Genomic DNA, 17,627 nt, shown 5'->3' on the forward strand with positions numbered 1-17,627 from the left:
AAACAGGCGGCTCTCGCGCACAGGTGAGGCGGTCACGCTCACCTTCAACAGGCCTGAGGCCTCGGGACGAGCGGGAAGAGGGGTGGCATCGAACGGACTCAGTGTGCGCACAAGAGGGAGTGAGTGTGAAAGGGAACAATACGGCCATTTACGAGGCGAATACTGCAGCGTTTAACAAGAGCCCTTAACATAATAACCATGTGACTCGCTGGAGCTCTGCAAATGTCTTGTAACGACACCAGTTGTGCGTCGCTGCGATACACCCCATCGTTAAACACAGATTAAACGTATTTTTCCAGGGCAGGATTTTATTTTTTTTTTTAAAGTTTATGACCTGCCCTCATTAAACGATCATAAATGATTTCACTTTAGCGTCTAATGAAACGGCGTGGAGGCCGCGCACTGAGCGCGGCGCGACCTCTGACCTGCGGCGTACGAGCCTGGCCGCGCTCGCCCCGCTGAGGATGTGATGTCACCCTGTGTACAGAACAGGCAGTGCTGGAAACGCGGGCCTGAAAGAGGCGGCGACGAAACGCAGTCCAGCAGAATAATTATATGAGGGAGGGAGTGAATCAGGAAATAGCTCTCGGTTTGGGAAACTCAAGAGCTTGAGGGAGCGCTGCCATGTGCTAAATGAAAACAGCGTTTGAAAAAAAGAGAGGGAGAGAGCGATGGCTACCCTGCCATCGCTCTCTCCCTCTCGGTCAAGCAGGAGCATATCCCTCACCCGTCCCTTCCTATAACCTTTACCCACACAACTCCCCTTGTCCATCTTCCTCCTCCTCCTCCTCCTCCTGTTTTCTCTAGCTTCTATCTCTCCGTTGACTGGCAAGTCCTTCGCTCTTTCCTCACATGTTTTAATGGGTATCTTCCCAATCACGTTTTTATTGCAGGAAATGTCTGCACACCACATTGCGTGAGCCGGAGGAGCGCTCCATTCTTAGCTCGGCATTGCTGAGTGCCAGGGTGTGTTGAGCTCGGGTTGGGAGAAGGGGGGGGGGAAGTGGCGCTAGGGTCAGTTCCATGCCAGCGTTGAAAGCCCTCCCCTCCCTCACTCCCTCTCTGGGTAACAATATGAGGGAAGATTGCGAAAAGGCCCCAGAAAATACACATTGTTGTCTCTGAGTCAGTGAAAAGTGGCCTAACTTCACAGGAATTTCACTTAGCAAACCTCGCTCACAACCAACACCCAGCCTTAAAAGCTTCAACTCCGACTCCGCTCGCTCCGTTTCTCCCCCTGGCAGCCACTCGGGCTTCTCTGTGAATAAGCCACGGTTTCAGGCCTGCGGTTTAATTGGAATAATATTTGCTGTACTCCGCTGCCTCCCCAACACTGTTCTCCCTTAACAACAGGCATTATATGTATTTTTAGCCTCCGCGCCAAGTTCTGTCATTTCCTGTTGCAGCCCGGGCGCGTTGTGCCTTCGACCACAAGCAGACTTAAACACTCCGTGCCTTTGTGCTCGGCTTCGAGCATCACACCATCCCTCGCGCTCCCAAGCACAGCGTGTCCTGAACTGGTGCCTTCTACGCAAAGATAAGACACTTGATCTGATATATTATCAAATCACTCTGTCAAAACAGGAAAAAATATTACATTATATTATATTACTTACTAAGTGAGTGAGTGAGAGTGAAGTTCTCTTTGCAATACTTGGGTGGACAGAGCAGACTGTGACCAGAAGTCACAGGTTCACATCCACAAACTCCCTTGAGCACATTTCCCAACAAGCAGCAGCTTCTGTGAAGTTGCTCAATGACCTGTGGCAGTTTTTGGACGTCCAACGCAGCGCGTAAAGGCTAAGAACGGCACAGCCAGCTCCCAGAACATTTCCTAGTCCAACAAGTGTAACAAGAAACAGTTCTACTGAAGAGAACCGTTACACTGCTCGGGTTCTGAATGGGAAATGTGGTCTTTAGAACATCCTGGGGCCACATTTTCTAACACAGATGATACTGATGCAGAGGAGTAGAGGGTAAAGGTCAAGGTTAGACTCCGCCCCTCACATGCCAGGAGCATGTAAACAGCTTATTGGGGACACAGCAGTGTGTCAACATGAACAAAACAAGCGAACCTTCCACGAACCGGGTGGGTTGTGGTCGCAGAGCTGGTGCTCGGCGGCATCGCGGCAGCTGTGAGTCAGGGAGAGAGAGAGAGAGAGAGAGAGGGGCCGGCACCAGTGGGACCCCGGGGCCTGGATGAAACGCCTGCGGCTCCTCGGCGGTCGCCCTCCGCTGATTCACTCTTCTGGGAAAGCTGGCTCAGGGAGGAAACCGCCGAACAGCCTGCTTTTCTCACCGTCCCGTCTTGAGTTTCGCTCTGTCTTTTTTCTTTGCCGTCCCCCTTTTGTGAGATCTGCCATCTGCGCAGACAGGACGGGACAGGCTGTGCAGAGCATCTGGAGAGGTCAGATGAAGAGCAGCGACAGAGACGAGGAGCCGCGGCCTCAGTTGATCAAACTGTTGCATTTTACAATTTATTTTATTTAGCAAGATGTGTTTTAAAAACGTTTTGATTTTTAATATTATTAGTTTCTTATTGATTTGAAACAAGCAAATTTGACTAAACAATTCTTCAAAATGAACACTGCATGTGTGAAGAAGACCTTTTGGGCAGTTGGGACACGAGAGCAGCTTTTGTGTTGGTTGTCTCCACCACATCCCTCCAGCCTCCACCCTCTCATTCATCACCCTCATGAGCAACACCGCTCATCACCCTCGTTTTGTCCCTCCTGTGGATGTTACAGGCATGTCTGGGGCTCATCTGCTCCAGCCAAAAGCCAGTCACAGAAACTCTGGCCCAGAGTCTTCTTCTACCCAGTCATCAAGACTTCCTGGAGTGGTCGGAGTGGCAGGGCAGCTTCCACTCCTGTCATCCATCAACGTTAACCCGTTAAAGGGGGCTTGAGGTCCGTAGGGCGGAATGGGGTAAAACTTTATTTTTCTCCACATCAATCCAAGACTGTGAGCTGCTAATGTTCTCCAAGCGACCTCACTCTGGAGACAATGCTAGCGTGCCCGTCACGAGACTGATTTATGCTTATAGCAAGATATGTGGTGCTATAAACGTAAATCATTATGTGTGGTAACTTAACTATGCATTTTTTTGTTTTTTGGCGTCGTATGACTGGGACTATTTAACGCAGACCCTGCTGCAGAACCTACTGTAATATCCAGTGGGATGGAGCAGCCTATTCATAATTCAATTAATTACAGAGTGACCAGTGTGCCCAGCGCCAATGACCCAGGCACTATCCCACCATAAGAAAATACAGCTCCACCACATATCCCATAACGCCACCACAAGGCCCATCTGAACCCTGTGCTCACCAGTTCTGCTGCCTCCATAATGTTGCACCAGCCACCACAGGGGCCTAAGCTGCAGCTCCAGGACCCAGAGCTCCTTCACCACACTGGCCCTGCCTGCACAGGGAATAACGGATTAAATATAATGCTCGCATGTCAAGCCTGCAGCGCAGCAGAGGGAGGCGAGGAGGAAGGAATTTGTCAGAACTCCATAAACACATACACGGAGTCGGCCTTCAATGCCAGCTCTCCGAGCGGGGAGAACTTTCCGGAGGCTCGCTGAGTCGAGGGTGAGAGTAAGCAGGGCCGCTCAACTGGCCCCAGAGTTTATGCAGAGGCCAGCCAAGCAGCAATGATACACTGCACTGGAGGAGAGAGACGCTCGGGAACGGCTGAAGGAAAAGGGGATGAATTGGGAGCAGGAAAGCAGGAGGAGAGGGAGAGAGGTGGATGTGCAGACGTCACATCTCCTGATATATATGCATAACTGTGTCTATATATATACTACCCTATATATACAAATGTATAGAGTCAGACTGGATGGGTTAGAGAGCGAGGCAGTAGTAGAGAATGAGAAAGACTGAAGGAGGGGAGGAATTAACAGGACATGCCCACTGAAACTTTCCAGTGTCTTTGCCAGAGAACAAAAAAAAAAGAGGTCAGTCCAGATGCCGTTCACTGGCTATTCAGCTTCTCTAGAGTTGAGAGGTGGAGAGATTGATAAAGAAAAAATGGATGTCAAAGAAGAAAGTTAAGCACGGTTTGGATGGAGGATTGGACTCAGATTGGAGCTGAACCTGGACATCATTTGACCGGCAGATGTTGGACAATCAACCTCCGTTCCAGTGGTCGGGGGTTAAAGGTCACCACTTACTGTGGCCTTCGCTGATAAGGAAACTGTTTTAGATTCTAGTAGTTTCTGGTCACTACGTTCGCAGAGCAGCGAGGCAAACGAACAGTTCTGGCTTATTAAGAGCTTGCAGTTGCCTTGACCCCTTGCAGCTGTAGACGCTCTTGGCTCGGTCGGTGGAAGAGGAGCAGCCTCCTGGACTGTCCCTCCTGAAAGCGTTCAGCCACTGGGAGGTGAGCGCCAGTGTAAAATACCATGGGGTAGATATATTTCTGCTATGAAATATGAATGTAACCCTTGTGCCTTGTCTGTCTAAGGTTACGTAGAGGTCAACGCTCGCTTTGCAGCCAGAGGCTTGGAGGAAATCCAACGCTAGCAACAGCAGCGTCTCTCACTCCCGCCGCTCGCTCGTCCTTCTCATCGCCGTCTGTTCGCCCGTGCTATTGTTGCATGCGTGCCATGCGGTGTGTATCTGCGGTGAGCTCTAGACTGTGAAGGGAGATGTTTCAGAGGAGTGAGGGAAATGAAAAGTCTGATAGTTCACAAGGGAGATGAGAGTGAGATGAGCCGAATAGTGTAGAAGCAGGAGAGATTCTCCCACATGCTGAGGATCCAACTATGGCAGGTTAGCATCAGCTTGTTCTGACTGAAGAGGAAACATGGGCTAAAACAGACTAGAACCATCCAGGTCCCATCCGTCCTTATGACCCTTTTCATAGCTTTGAACAGGTATTAACTATGGCAGAACTAGGCAACTTAAGTGTCTTTCTATAAAACAGCACTGTACTTTTGTGTTTAAATAACACACGTTTTTTGAGCACATGTTTTATTTTACAGGAGTGTGACGGTCCTAAGATGACATCTCAAGGCTTTCAACCTTCATCATCTGCGCTTTCATCCTCCTCCTCTATCAATGATCTGCATCCAAGTCCAGATTCCACAGCTAAATGCTGCTAAGTTATCGCTGGACCGTGTGTTTTGAGAGTTTACAGCGGTTCAGTTTAAAGCTTTCTGCCCTGTATGGTAGCTCACCCTCACCTTCACCCTCCTCCTGGGTGAGCTTCAATTATTCATAAGCCTTGGGTAGCTAACTTGAAACCGATAACCCACATGCTATTTATACTTCATTTCAAATGAACAAATAGTGAACTGTGAAGTTCCAGGCAGCTTGGCCGTGTCTGTCTGCATAGCTGCTGCTGGGCACAGTGAGGGAGGGGAGGGAAGTGGGGGTTGGCCGGGGGGGATGACAGGGGCACAGGGTGGGTCAGGCCTCTAATTGGGAGAATGGCTGAAGCAGCTGCATGTTTTGAGAAACATGACTACAGACACAGCTCAACTTGACTTTTAATCCCTTTTTATAAAGCTGCTTCAAACTATTCAAACTTTCTAAAAAGGTTAATTCTGTTTCATCAACCCAATATACTGTACACCAAAACTACCAGGAGGAAGAAAAAAATATAAAATACTGTGTTAAAACACTCAATAGTTTATCTACATTAGGAGAGATTGTGATATTACACAGATTTGACCATCAAAACTATTAGTATTATTACTTTAGTTGTGTTTGGTTGGTAGTTTTTGTGAGTTTAGTGCAAACTAACTTGTATGAGAAAATATTTATTAATTATATTATTATTATATTAATATTAAAAGCATTGCTAATGCTAAAGGATGAATGTAAATAAATCAAGATTTGAATTAACTGATGAAAATAGAATCTATTATATTTATGTAATCCTATTTAGAGTGTGACTGTGACAATTGCAAGCACTTTAAATATGCCAGTTTAGGAAACCCAGCTGAGAAAAAAAATATTTTGTATGTGCTACATGCTGAGCCTTTGGTTTCAGTGATCCGTCACCATTATCTCTTCAACATGACTGACATGAAAAGCCTAGATGTCACCTTGGCCTATGACCGTATCGCAGCATGACACCAGCAGGAGAGTCACAGCATATCAAGGCAAGAAATAAAACATACTCAATGTTATATCATGGGCCAGTGTGGGTTACACTTAACAGTTTTATTTGGAATATTAAGACAATGAAGCATAAGCCAAGCACCAAGAGTGACAGTGTCTCAATATACGGCTCCTAAAATGAACAGGTTATACTGGAAAACAGGTCGCCTTCTGTCGTTGAACAATGACGCAAGTACACAGAGCAGACAAGTGAGATGTGAACATGATTATGCCATTTACACGCTCCAAATACTACCAGACAGCTGAAGAGCAGAAAAGGAGGGGGCTAGGAAAAAAAAAGAGAGAGAAAGCAGAAGAAGTAAACGGCGATATTCGTCCAACGACCGCAGCCCAGGATTTGAAGGGCTCTTGTGATTGGTCAGAACGAATAAGGCAATCCGGGAACACAAGTGTGCTGCAGAGTGACAACCATTAGCTCCCATCATTGTCAAGTGCTGAGGCCTCGACACCCACATCCACACAACAACCAATGTGCACATTACAGCATTAAAGTGACAGAGGATTGCAACCATTGTTACACTACACTCCATTGCATATTAGGGAAAGTTAATGAAAAATAATATTTCTTTCATACATCTTATTTTTTTGTTTGCATATAGCACTTAACCCAGCTTTCTAAAATATATATGGGAACAAAGAAAATATTTTTTTTTTTTATCATTTGTCCTCTTAGAGCTGAAGCCATGAGTCGTACCGAGGTAGGGGCAATGGGTGGTGAGAGGACTCTGCTAGCGACACAACCAGCTCATCTCCCACCCACGGCCAGACCCAGTGGTTTCCTGGCTCTCGTAGTGCAGTGAGATGACGTCATACTAATGACAATAAAAGGTCATATTAGTTAAATTCACGGCATTTAGTTTTTTTTTTCCTTTTTTGAAGTTCACATAAAACACACACACACAAACACCCAACTTTGTCTTCTCTTTTGAGTGGGGCAGGGGTTACACAGAACGTTAATGCTGGCTAATGGTGGTCTACCTTTACACATTACTGGTGGTGAGGAGGGTGTGGGTGTGTGCCGACACCTGGGCTAATGCGGACATTGGACACAAAAGTGTGTGCAAATGGATGTGTGTTGCAGACATCAAACGGACCACATCAGGCTATATTACACAACTCTCTCTCACACATGCGTGTTCTTTTCTCGCGTTTCCTTCTCCTACATGTCTGGGTATTATGGCAAACATGTGCTACAGTTAATGTCAGATATTTCCCATGGGGAAAAACTGGGGTGAGAGGGTCCTGGGACTCTCCTTGCAAACAGGCCTGCCTGAGAATACAAAAAGGGGTGGGGGTGGAACAAGGGCAGAGAGAATTGTTCATAGGAGTTAGTGTCATCACCCCTCACAGTCAACTCTGCATCCCCGTGAGTGGCTCTGTCAATGCTCACATATGCATCCACGCGTCACTCCCATGCACTGCAGCATCGAGGCAGCTCACACGCCTGAACAGAGGTGAAATGCTTCGGGACCGCTGGCTTTTCTGACTCTCTCCTCCTTTCTAACACCCAAACAAGTCTTGCCACCTTGAGCTTATGCACATACAGTACTGCCCTAAAGTAATTAAACAGTTTCAGCTGCAATGAGTCCATATTTCTAATTCTTGATTCTGAGAAAACACAAATCACAGCTTTTAGTATGTTTGAAAGCGTTCAAATCTATATTTGGTGTATAGACTTTGAACAGTGGCTAAGAATATGGCATTTTAGGTCAAAGCAAGAGAACAAGACCACAAAGGAAAGCCACAAATTAATTTCATCAACTCTATGCACCTGCAGACCTCTCTTTAGGACATAAATACAAAATTAAAGTGCTATTTACTCCAACAAATCTCAGATCCTCTCTGCATGCATGCCACAGTCACTAAAGAAGGCTGGGACTCTTAATAAGCCTGTTTTGCTTCTCCTCAATGTTAAATCCAGTCTAACATCACACTGACAGATTGGGAGTAAGAGCGAAACTCAGGACCAACACACATGAAGTACATCATACATCAAAGCACAGTGACGGTCAGTGAGGTTGAGGCCAGATAGATATTGTTTTCAGGCGTTAGACAACAGAGTGGCTCTTGTGGTAAATTTATGTCTCAACATGGCAAAAATATCCTGTGATTAGTTCCTGCATGTGACCTGGGGTACAGTAGGGACTTTGATGCTATTGCTAAGCAGCAGTAGAATGACCAGGTGGCAGTGAGAAAGACAGTATGGTGTGTGTGCGCAGGTTTTTTACATAGATCTACATATTTTCTATTTGACAACATGGTTCAAAACCCTAAAACAAAAAAAAGGTCCACATGCAAGCAATGCAAATGTCAGCCTTACTCCCCTCAGGACAGTTATTCCTGCCAACTTGATGCATGAATAACATGCCGTCAAGCTCCGGCTACACGGTAAAAGCAAAGTCATCCAAAATGTAAGCAGGTAATTATCATAATTATGTGAAAAAGTGTTAAACAAACCGAACATGGTCAGTAGGGGGGTAACGATTCTCCAGATTCATGCCGCTGTGGCGCAAAGTTGGATTAGTTAACTAATTTCGAACGGCACTGCAGTTTCAGAACTGTTACGCCCCTAGTGGTCAGAATACAGACGTGAGCTTGATATGGCATTAAATATTATAACAAAAACAGCAGCCTGAGTCTTACATACTGCAGCGTGGAAACGCCTTCACGTGTTTGTAAATCTGACAAATAGCTTAACTCTAACACCACCGAGTACTGCATTATTTCAGTAAACAAGACACCGCTGTGTGCAAGAGCTTTTAGCAGAAACACGTATATTCATAGGCAAGAAACCATGACATTTGTTCATTATTCACTCTCGCTGATGAGAATTCTAACTAGATTGAGAACTACAATACAGTCTTTCCAGTCATCATCACGTTCATGTTTGATATTTTTGTGCTGCACGCTAAATCGTCGTCTGTAAACTTTCCATTCTGTTAGTCACGCTTCATTAAAAGTTCAACTGAATTCAATATTTAAGTGTATTTGCTGCTAATAAGTTTGCTGATAGGAGAAGTGTTTAAAAGTTGGATTGTTATCACAAAAATACTCTCAGTAAAGCATTAACCTTCGCCAGTTCTCATTAGGATTTGTTCATAAAGTTGAGTGTTGACAGCTGGTCATACATGGGCGTGTTGCACGGAAGTCTGCCACAGTAGGGCTGGTATTGGACCCACTAAAAACTTATTTCCACCACCAGACTTTGGCGAGAGACCGAAGCGTGCATCAAATGAATATGACCGGTCATAGCACCACTAACTTGAACGTGCACCACGGGTAGGTGTGTCATGCACCTTCTCATTGTTCTTTTTTTGCCAAGTGATGGCATAACGGTTTACTGGAACGCTACCCCCTCCAAGTTGACCACCATTTAAGGACACACAGGCTACACTGAAATTGTTGAAATTTGCACTACAGCAGAGAACTGAAGTCTCACAAGTAAAATCATTTAGATTATTAAAAAAGCAGCACTGTTCAAGTACAAAAAAAAATGTAAGAATGTATTCAAAGGCTACATGACCTTTTTCTTATTGGTTAGTGCTTCACATGCATTACATTTCTTTGATAAAATTTTGTAAAGTAAAATCTAATCATGTAGAATCAACTTTACTATTGTAATAAGTACATTCTTAGCAGAGACTACATATCTAGTGAACAAGTTTGAATTGATGCCGGAGCCAACTGTGTCCTTAGTGTAGCCAAACCTGGATGTGCCAGGTTTCCTTTCTGTAAATGTAAAAAGAACTAAACGACGCGGGTGCAAAACCAAACACTACAAAGCGATAACATATCTCAGTGAAGAAAACTGCTTAATTGCAGACTGGTGTCAGTCTAGAAGGAATGAAATGGCTGTACAGGATTGTGCACCAAGCTGAAGTGCCTGTGGCCGTCGACGGGCGACTAACATTCGCAAGATGCGGCAGGGGATTTTCGGACCAGTTTCCTTTCAATTAAAAAGCAGTGGTGCAACAGAGGCAATAAAGTTGACATGTTAAGCTCGTACACTAAATGGGACATTAGACTGATTAATTATTTATTCTTAACCTTTACTTCTTTAGTAAAAGAATGTCTTTTTAAGAACTAATCCATAGCCCTTAAAGAGCACCTTATTTCCCTGATGTGCTGTAGTGAAATCGATGAAGCCTTGCAGTATGTGTCCCTGTGTCTGGCTTAGGTGATGCTCAAATGTGCAAAGAGATGGCATGCCTTACTTAGATCTGTCCATGGGACAAGCTTGGGCTGTGGTATACCATTAGCACGCACCTACAGATGCCCTCTTAACTTAAACACACCTTAAAACCCTTCATGTGGAGGTGTTCTACTAGGTGCTTTGAAAAGCAAAGAAACAAAAAAGGAGAGAGATTTACACATTATTTTAGGCCTAACTAGCATTTTGGGATGAACAGGGGAAGCATGCAGGCAGGTGTGCAGGCAGGGTGACGTTGTGGGATCAGGCAGACATTTAGCACAAAACAGGAAAGAAAAGACACAAAGTGCTGATATTTATGCTCTCCCATCCTTTCAAAACAACCTGTTCAACACAAAAACGTGCTTGTCCAACAGCGTTATACTGAATATAATCATATGCATTTTCTGTGATGTAAGTCTTAACTAAAACAAATATTAGAATGAATCTTGTATAGCTTGTTATATTTGAATTCCCCCACCAAAAAGAGAGCTGTGTCTCTAAATGGCCACTAAGGAATTTCCTCCAAGTCCTGTAATCCTTCTGCAGTGCGTCTACAGACAATAGAGAAGCCCACCCTATTTCACTTTGAGTGGTGGTTCCCTCTCCAGCCAGCGAACTCGTACTTTTTGTTTATAGTGATACTCTTTGAGGAAGTCCTGCAGGGCAGGAGGGAGCGGCAGTGAGCCTATACCATCATAAGTGGTCCGGCGGCAGATGGCAGCTCGAGCTAAGTGCTGCAGGGCAAAGGGGAAGTTTCGATGAAGAGGAGCTGTAAGTAGGGGTTCAAAAAACATGCAAGCGCTGGGGTCCTTGTAGTGCTCCAGCAGGCCTGTGACAGTGGAAGAGTGGAAAACACAGGGGTCATGAGCATCAAAGCTGAAGTTGTGGTTCCACTGCTCAATGCGGGCGTGCAGTGAGCGGTTGTAACGGCGGAAGCTAACGGAGAAGAGGTAGTCCTCCTGAGCCGAGTCACGGAGCAAGAAGGTACCTTCAGGCCGTCCATCCAGGAGCGCCTCAGCCTCGTAGCGGTCCATCACGCCCCAGTAGCAGGGCAGTGCTGTGATCTGCAATAGGTCTGGCACCAAGCAGTGGATGTAGTCTATCTGGGTGTGAACCTTCCAGGGTCCAGGCTGCTGTCGGCTCATGTGACCCTCACCAGAAGCATGCCTCTGCTTGGGCCTCCTGGCCTGTAGGCAGAGGGTGGTGGAATCCTCCTCAGAGTCACAGTCTTGGGTCGATGCTGAAGCCCCCAGCAACTGCGCACAGGCCCCTGATGATCCAGCACCCAGAGAGCTGCTAGTCCCTGAGGCCCGGCCATCCCCAGAGGCCTCCCCAATGCCAGGAGCCATCTTTGGTCCCAGTTTGTAGAGAGAGGAGCCTGGCAATGAGGCCTCTAGGGTGTGGATCTGTGCATTAGGTGGTGGGTCCACCCCTTCCTCGATGCTAAGTCTGCGGCGCTCACGAAGGCGCTCTTCCTCATCCTCAGGAGAGGGGTGCGCTGGGTCAAATGCATCCAACAGGGCAGTAGAGGAATGCGGACTGACTGGTGCAGTGTGTTGCTTAATTAGGTGCCACTTGTTAGCCAAATCAGAGCCAGGTGGGAAAGGGCATGTCTCCAGCATGAGCTCCGTCAGGTGAATCTTACGTTTAGAGGTGACCGTGTTCTTGCATGAGCGGGAGCGCCTGCGAGCAGGTAGGGGTAAGCATAGTCCGACTGTATCACTTAGCCGCTGGCGCAAAGAGCGAGTATTCAGACTCCGTCCTCCAGATACAGGGTCATTTAACTCCTGGATGGAGCTGATGCCGTATCGCCGGTCCCGACGGTTCCCACTCCCTCGCAATCGCCCAGAGCGTCTATCAGCCTCTAGAGAGCTTTGAGTTTTGGTGGAACATGAGTGTTTTTTCTTACCCCCCCATGGGGCATGACGGGAATACGAGTCTCTACGGGCCAAGGGAACTCCTGATCCACCTCGCACATCCTCAGTATCCTTATCAATACTTATCTCTACTATCTGAGGGATGTCTGACACACAGTTGTGATGGCGACGAGCTGCTTTTACAACTGGCACTGGCAGGAGGCTCCTTGTTGGGCTGGAGGCTCCCAGTGCCTCCTCCTCGCCTGGGCTGCCTCCTTGGCCAAGGTCCACCACACAGTGGACAGCATCTGCCTCAACCCTGCTGTCACTAAGTCCTGAACTACTGTTGTGAAAGAGCGTCTGGCATTTGCTCTTCAGGTTGCTCCACATGTTGCCCACGTTCTTCAACAACAGGAGCACCTGGGACCTGAGGATAAAAAGATATAAAACACATTGAAGGAGGCAGGTGAAGAAATTTTACATACGCCTAACAAAGGCAAAAGCTACATAAAGAATGCCCTACATTGAAATTCTCCAGACTACTGTGCATCTAGTAATTAGACATGGTGAGAATATATCAGGCCCAAAGTGTCCGAGAGGTGGGTGAGCTTGAGTAACTGGAACAGCAGAGTTAGTAGTTGCCAGGCAGACGCACGGGGACACAAGGCCACAGCTATAAATGAACCCAGGATCTGTTCACAGCTGATCTGCTGGTATGTACTGTATTACAGAGCCAGTCTAGACCTGACAAAAATTTTCTCTGTAACAGCAGCAGACTCGGCGCATGTACATGCTTAAAGATCCGCGCACATGTCATCGATTTATCACTCCACTACAATTTGAAGCGGATCTGTAAGTAGCAGCACCAAAGTTAAACAAAAATTACAAAGTCATCACATGTAGATGGCCCTGCCAACCACCAAACGGCTGCACAAAGCTGCATTTCCTTCCCTTTTTATGAGACGCTTCCTAAGCAGCACTGCTACATTATGCTGCAGAATAGTTTTCTTTCTTCAGGACAATGTTTCGATTGTGAACAACTAGATCTATTGCTTTAAGTATCCATTTATTTTCACTTATCTGGGAAAAACTACAGTTGGAATTTTTAGTACAGGGCATAAGAACATTATCACACAATACTCATAAGTATGAAAATAATTTATGCTCTTCAGTGGGGATGTTCTCGCTTTAATAACAAACAGAAAAAAAAACATTCTTGTGGAATGCTAAACCCGAAAAGCAAAATACAGGAACACAACAAATAATGTTAGGCGGTTAGTCTACCAGTGCACCACAGCTCCCCTTTCTGAGAAAAGAGCTACATGTACCAAGAGCTACAGGAGACCTCCCATGTCTGGCATCAAGACAACCTGGATGTAGACTTTGACTGCTAATCTAGACACCATTGATTTTCACGGTCAGCTGTGATAGGTTTCCGTGATGCTCAGAAAAGCAGACTGTTATTCGAGGGCTAGAATGATCAAACTCGTGACTTCTCTGCCAGGCTTTAGCCATAGTCATCATACTGGCTTCCTAAGTAACTCACAAGATGAAAAAAAAATTGCTAAGCTACATCATCAAACATGGCATGACTAATGAATACATAACAAAGTGTAATTGCATTTAGATTATTAAATTGAAATTAGTAATAATAGAAATAATTTTATTTTAATCACACTACAGTATCAGTGATTACTGCCCTATAAAAAAAATGTGTATTTTACCTCATTGTTTTGCAGGGGACACTAAGCAATTTGTTTTAAAAGCAGTTTCTAAACTAGTTCTACAAAAGATAAAAATGCTGGCTAAGGTTTTGGGTCATCACCTTTTATTTTGTCATAACTGTTGTATGAAAAACTACTGGCAGTGTGCCTAGAGCGGAGTCTCTCATAATAGTTCCTCCTGTTATGGCAGGTATCTAGACTGTGTCGAAGTTGAGCTATTCCAGGGATGCACAAATTATGTTACCCAAACCAGGTACATCTGAATGAAGAGATCATCAGTTTAAGTCCTTGATTTATCAAAATTCAATGATTTGTAAAAAATTGTAGAAACTAATAATTATCAAAAATAAGGCAATTTGTTGGGGATAAAAAAAATATTTTAAAACAAGTTTACTCTTAGGGGCAAAAGTGTAAGGATTTGCCAGACCGGAGCCAGGAAGACCTTGTACATTAGTTTTTATTATCTATGTGCAATACTTGCAGGATCAGGTCACAGGTGACGTACAGGCCCATTAAGACTTAGTAATTGTGGAAGCGAAGTGACACTAAAAATTAATCTGCGCTGAATACTCCATGCACACATACAAGATCCTAGATGTAACTCAGTTTATATTTTTGATTATTTATTGTACTTACAAAAGGTTATTCATGAGAATCAGCCTCTTCAAACAATAACATAATTACCTTCTACTGGAGCCACACTGTAAACTACTGACACTTTGCTGTTCTATTGTGGTAGACATGCTCAGTTTTTCAATAGACAGATTAAAGTGATCTCAGACTTTAAAACACAGGAAGATTTCCATTTCTATTTTCTTTCTTCAATTTGTCATTCATGCAACAGTGTTTGACCACATGCAGCTGTAATGTTAATTATATATGTAATTGTCCATGCATCATTATCTATGTTGAATTAAGTTATCTGATTTAGTCAGTACACCATTTTAACCATGTATCTTGATTTAACTACTTTTATATTAAAGCTTTTAACCAATCACAAACATTATACAAATTTAAATGTTTGGAGAAGTGCAGGTTTTCAGATGGATAAAATTGCCTTTCTTCTTGGTGTTAAATAACAGTCAACTACGTTTTTGTTGATTCTTTAGACATGCAAAAGAATCGTCAAAGCCATGAGTCACAACATAGGTCAAAATGTATTTTATTTGGCTAGCTAATTTTGCTTTTAAAAATTATTGCCTTTAAGCTACAGCATTAAAGCATTGCTGATTAGGGTCATACAACCATTACTTTAAAAAACTGTCCTAAGAAAAGGTCTGAATATAATCTAAGAGAATTATATTGACATAAACAAATAAAAGCTATGTGCAAACAATTTGGGAATAAATACTTTAACATTTGTTTGATTGTTTAATGTATCGTAATGTAATGTTAGGGTAATAATTAATTTACTGGATGTGAGAACCTGCAAAGACCTTCTGTATTCTAAAATAAAATCAATGTTTGGAGTCACCCAGACCAGACAACAGTATTGGTCATTACTTGCCTAATGCAAAAGAGGTGATAAACCAGTTTCTGCTTCAGAATGTTAACTTCAGCCACTGAAATTGCTGAATATGCACGTTAGAATCAAGCTGTCAATATACTACATTTCTGAGTTGCAGAAAAAGATGCAGACAATTTAGACTAACCGTTTAAACATAAATTAAACATACACTAAACACTCTGACTGTTGCGATACTAACGATTCAATCAAGTCCACAACCATTTAAAGCTACAATGTAACAGATCTAGGCTACTCAAACTCTATGGCAGCCTAACACACCCTTTCTCCTGGGATCATACTGATCTGAGAGAAGGCTGGAAAGAAGACAAGATTAAGGGAGGACGCCTTCTTTGCCCAGTCCATAGTTAATGAGGTATTTGCAGAGTTTAGGATTCTGAAGAATAAATGGCACTTTAAAAAAGTCATATAGGGTCTATAATACATGGATTACTTCTATTATGAAATCTTAAAGGCTTTAAAGTGAAAACGACATCTTTATTTATTAAAAACATTTTTGGCATATACTAGGGAAGTATTGAGTACAGTCAACTAAATACTGAATTTTGTCTAACAAAATTACTTTATAGTAACTGCTGTAGTTCAGCTTGGTTGGCAAGTGTCCCTGACTAACTCATTTATAAAGATAGCACTGCACAGAAATATACTTGACATATACACAAAGAAAGTCAAAATAGGCGCTAAAGATTTACAAATAACTTATATTATGTATTCAAATTTTAAAAAGGTTACAATCATTTAAGACATTTGATACGAAATCTATGTTTTAGTGATATTCACCAGCAACGTTACTCCAGCCACAGCTGTGTTTATTTAATTAGTCAAAGACACCCACTAATCGAGCTATAACGTTGTTACTGGCCTATAGAGATGGTTGGAAGGCCTCTAGATTGATGGAGGCCCTACTTTTCCCTGGACCCAGACAAGTTAGCCGACTTGCTAATACGTTAACCAGACTAAATGTATATACGGGACCAAGCTAAGACACGACGATAACAATAGTTAGCTTCACATTCGCCGAGTCGCTTTCGTAACTTCTGTGATATATATAAAACGTCTGCTGTTTTAACTTAAAACAGACAGTTGGTGAACTGTCACAAGGCTAGCCGTTAGCATCCCCTAGAATATGGGGTTCTAGCGTTTTAGCTTCAGCTAGCCATTCAGCTAGCGCGATTAGCGTGTTAGCTTGTGAAAAATCGGCAGAAAATACACACTAATGAAACAAGTTGTGCTACGTTAACCAAAGGTGCTGACTTCACAAACGTAACATGCTTCATAAATAATGTTTCGTTTTTTAGGATTCAGGTCTTACCCGTGTGCTTCCTGAAAGCCCTATTCAACAGCTCTCTTTGTCTGCAAAAAATGGCTATTAAGAGAAGTCAGGCACATATCCCCTTTGCGGACCACGGTATCGGATGAAAGCACGAAAGGTACCGGGACACTTGATGGGATCATCCCGAATATAAAAAAATACCTAAATAATCTTTAAAAATAATTAAAATGTTAAATTGCTGTTTAAGTGGTGCGAGTGGCCGTTCGTCGTCATGGTGGGGGTCTTCTTTTCTGCCGTGGTCGCTGCTGCTTCTAGCAGCCAATATGACGGCGGTCTCAACAGACAGAGAACCGGGGAGGCGGGCGGTGCAAAGCGTGAGCGAACCCGACTGACAGCGATGCTGTTCAATGAGGGAAAGGAAAAGGACGGCCACTTCCTACGGGGCATGCGCACTGAGATTGTCCCGCATCGCACTTTTCGCGATGGACGTGCCGTGTGACCAATGAGCGCCGACGAGGATGAGGCTCTCCGTTGGCAGCTACTTGGAAACGTGGAGAGGCGAAGTGATGCTGGTGGTGTCCCGGTCAGGACGGAGCGCTGCATGACTCACTGATGCCAATCAGGTAAAAGCCAGCAGAGGCTCAAATCACTCAACAAATACATATAGTTACTTCCACTGTTCAACAAATCCCTGCTTAATCAGTTGTATCTATTTAGAGGTGTTAAAACACGACATTAACCCTAAGATGAGTTCTGTTGTCTGATCTTGACTCCATGTCATTAAGAAGATGTGTTGAAATGTAGTTTTCAAAGCTCCACATCCGTGCTTCATTTGGTTTAAATCAACATGGAGTTCCTAAACTAGCATAGAACAAATTATACTCATTACACAGACATTGGGAAGAATAGATTATAGAATA

The 17,627-nt window shown here is 44.1% G+C and overlaps 1 protein-coding gene and 1 long non-coding RNA gene across 2 annotated transcripts; one reads left to right on the plus strand and one right to left on the minus strand.

The window, feature by feature from the left end:
* Positions 1-3,505: 3,505 nt before the first annotated feature.
* On the plus strand, positions 3,506-5,358 carry LOC129603010 (uncharacterized). Its single transcript, XR_008692547.1, has 3 exons — positions 3,506-4,389; positions 4,474-4,620; positions 4,994-5,358. It is a non-coding gene; the product is annotated as an uncharacterized LOC129603010 (long non-coding RNA).
* A 784-nt stretch (positions 5,359-6,142) lies between these two features.
* On the minus strand, positions 6,143-17,118 carry socs5b (suppressor of cytokine signaling 5b). Its single transcript, XM_029174892.3, has 2 exons — positions 16,747-17,118; positions 6,143-12,612 (listed from the first exon to the last, which is right to left on the minus strand). Exon 2 carries the CDS (start codon positions 12,573-12,575, stop codon positions 10,905-10,907), a length of 1,671 nt encoding a protein of 556 aa, XP_029030725.1. The 5' UTR covers positions 12,576-12,612; positions 16,747-17,118; the 3' UTR covers positions 6,143-10,904.
* Positions 17,119-17,627: the final 509 nt, after the last annotated feature.

The sequence above is a fragment of the Betta splendens genome, chromosome 15 (genome assembly GCF_900634795.4).
Source record: "Betta splendens chromosome 15, fBetSpl5.4, whole genome shotgun sequence".
Taxonomy (NCBI): Eukaryota; Metazoa; Chordata; class Actinopteri; order Anabantiformes; family Osphronemidae; genus Betta; species Betta splendens.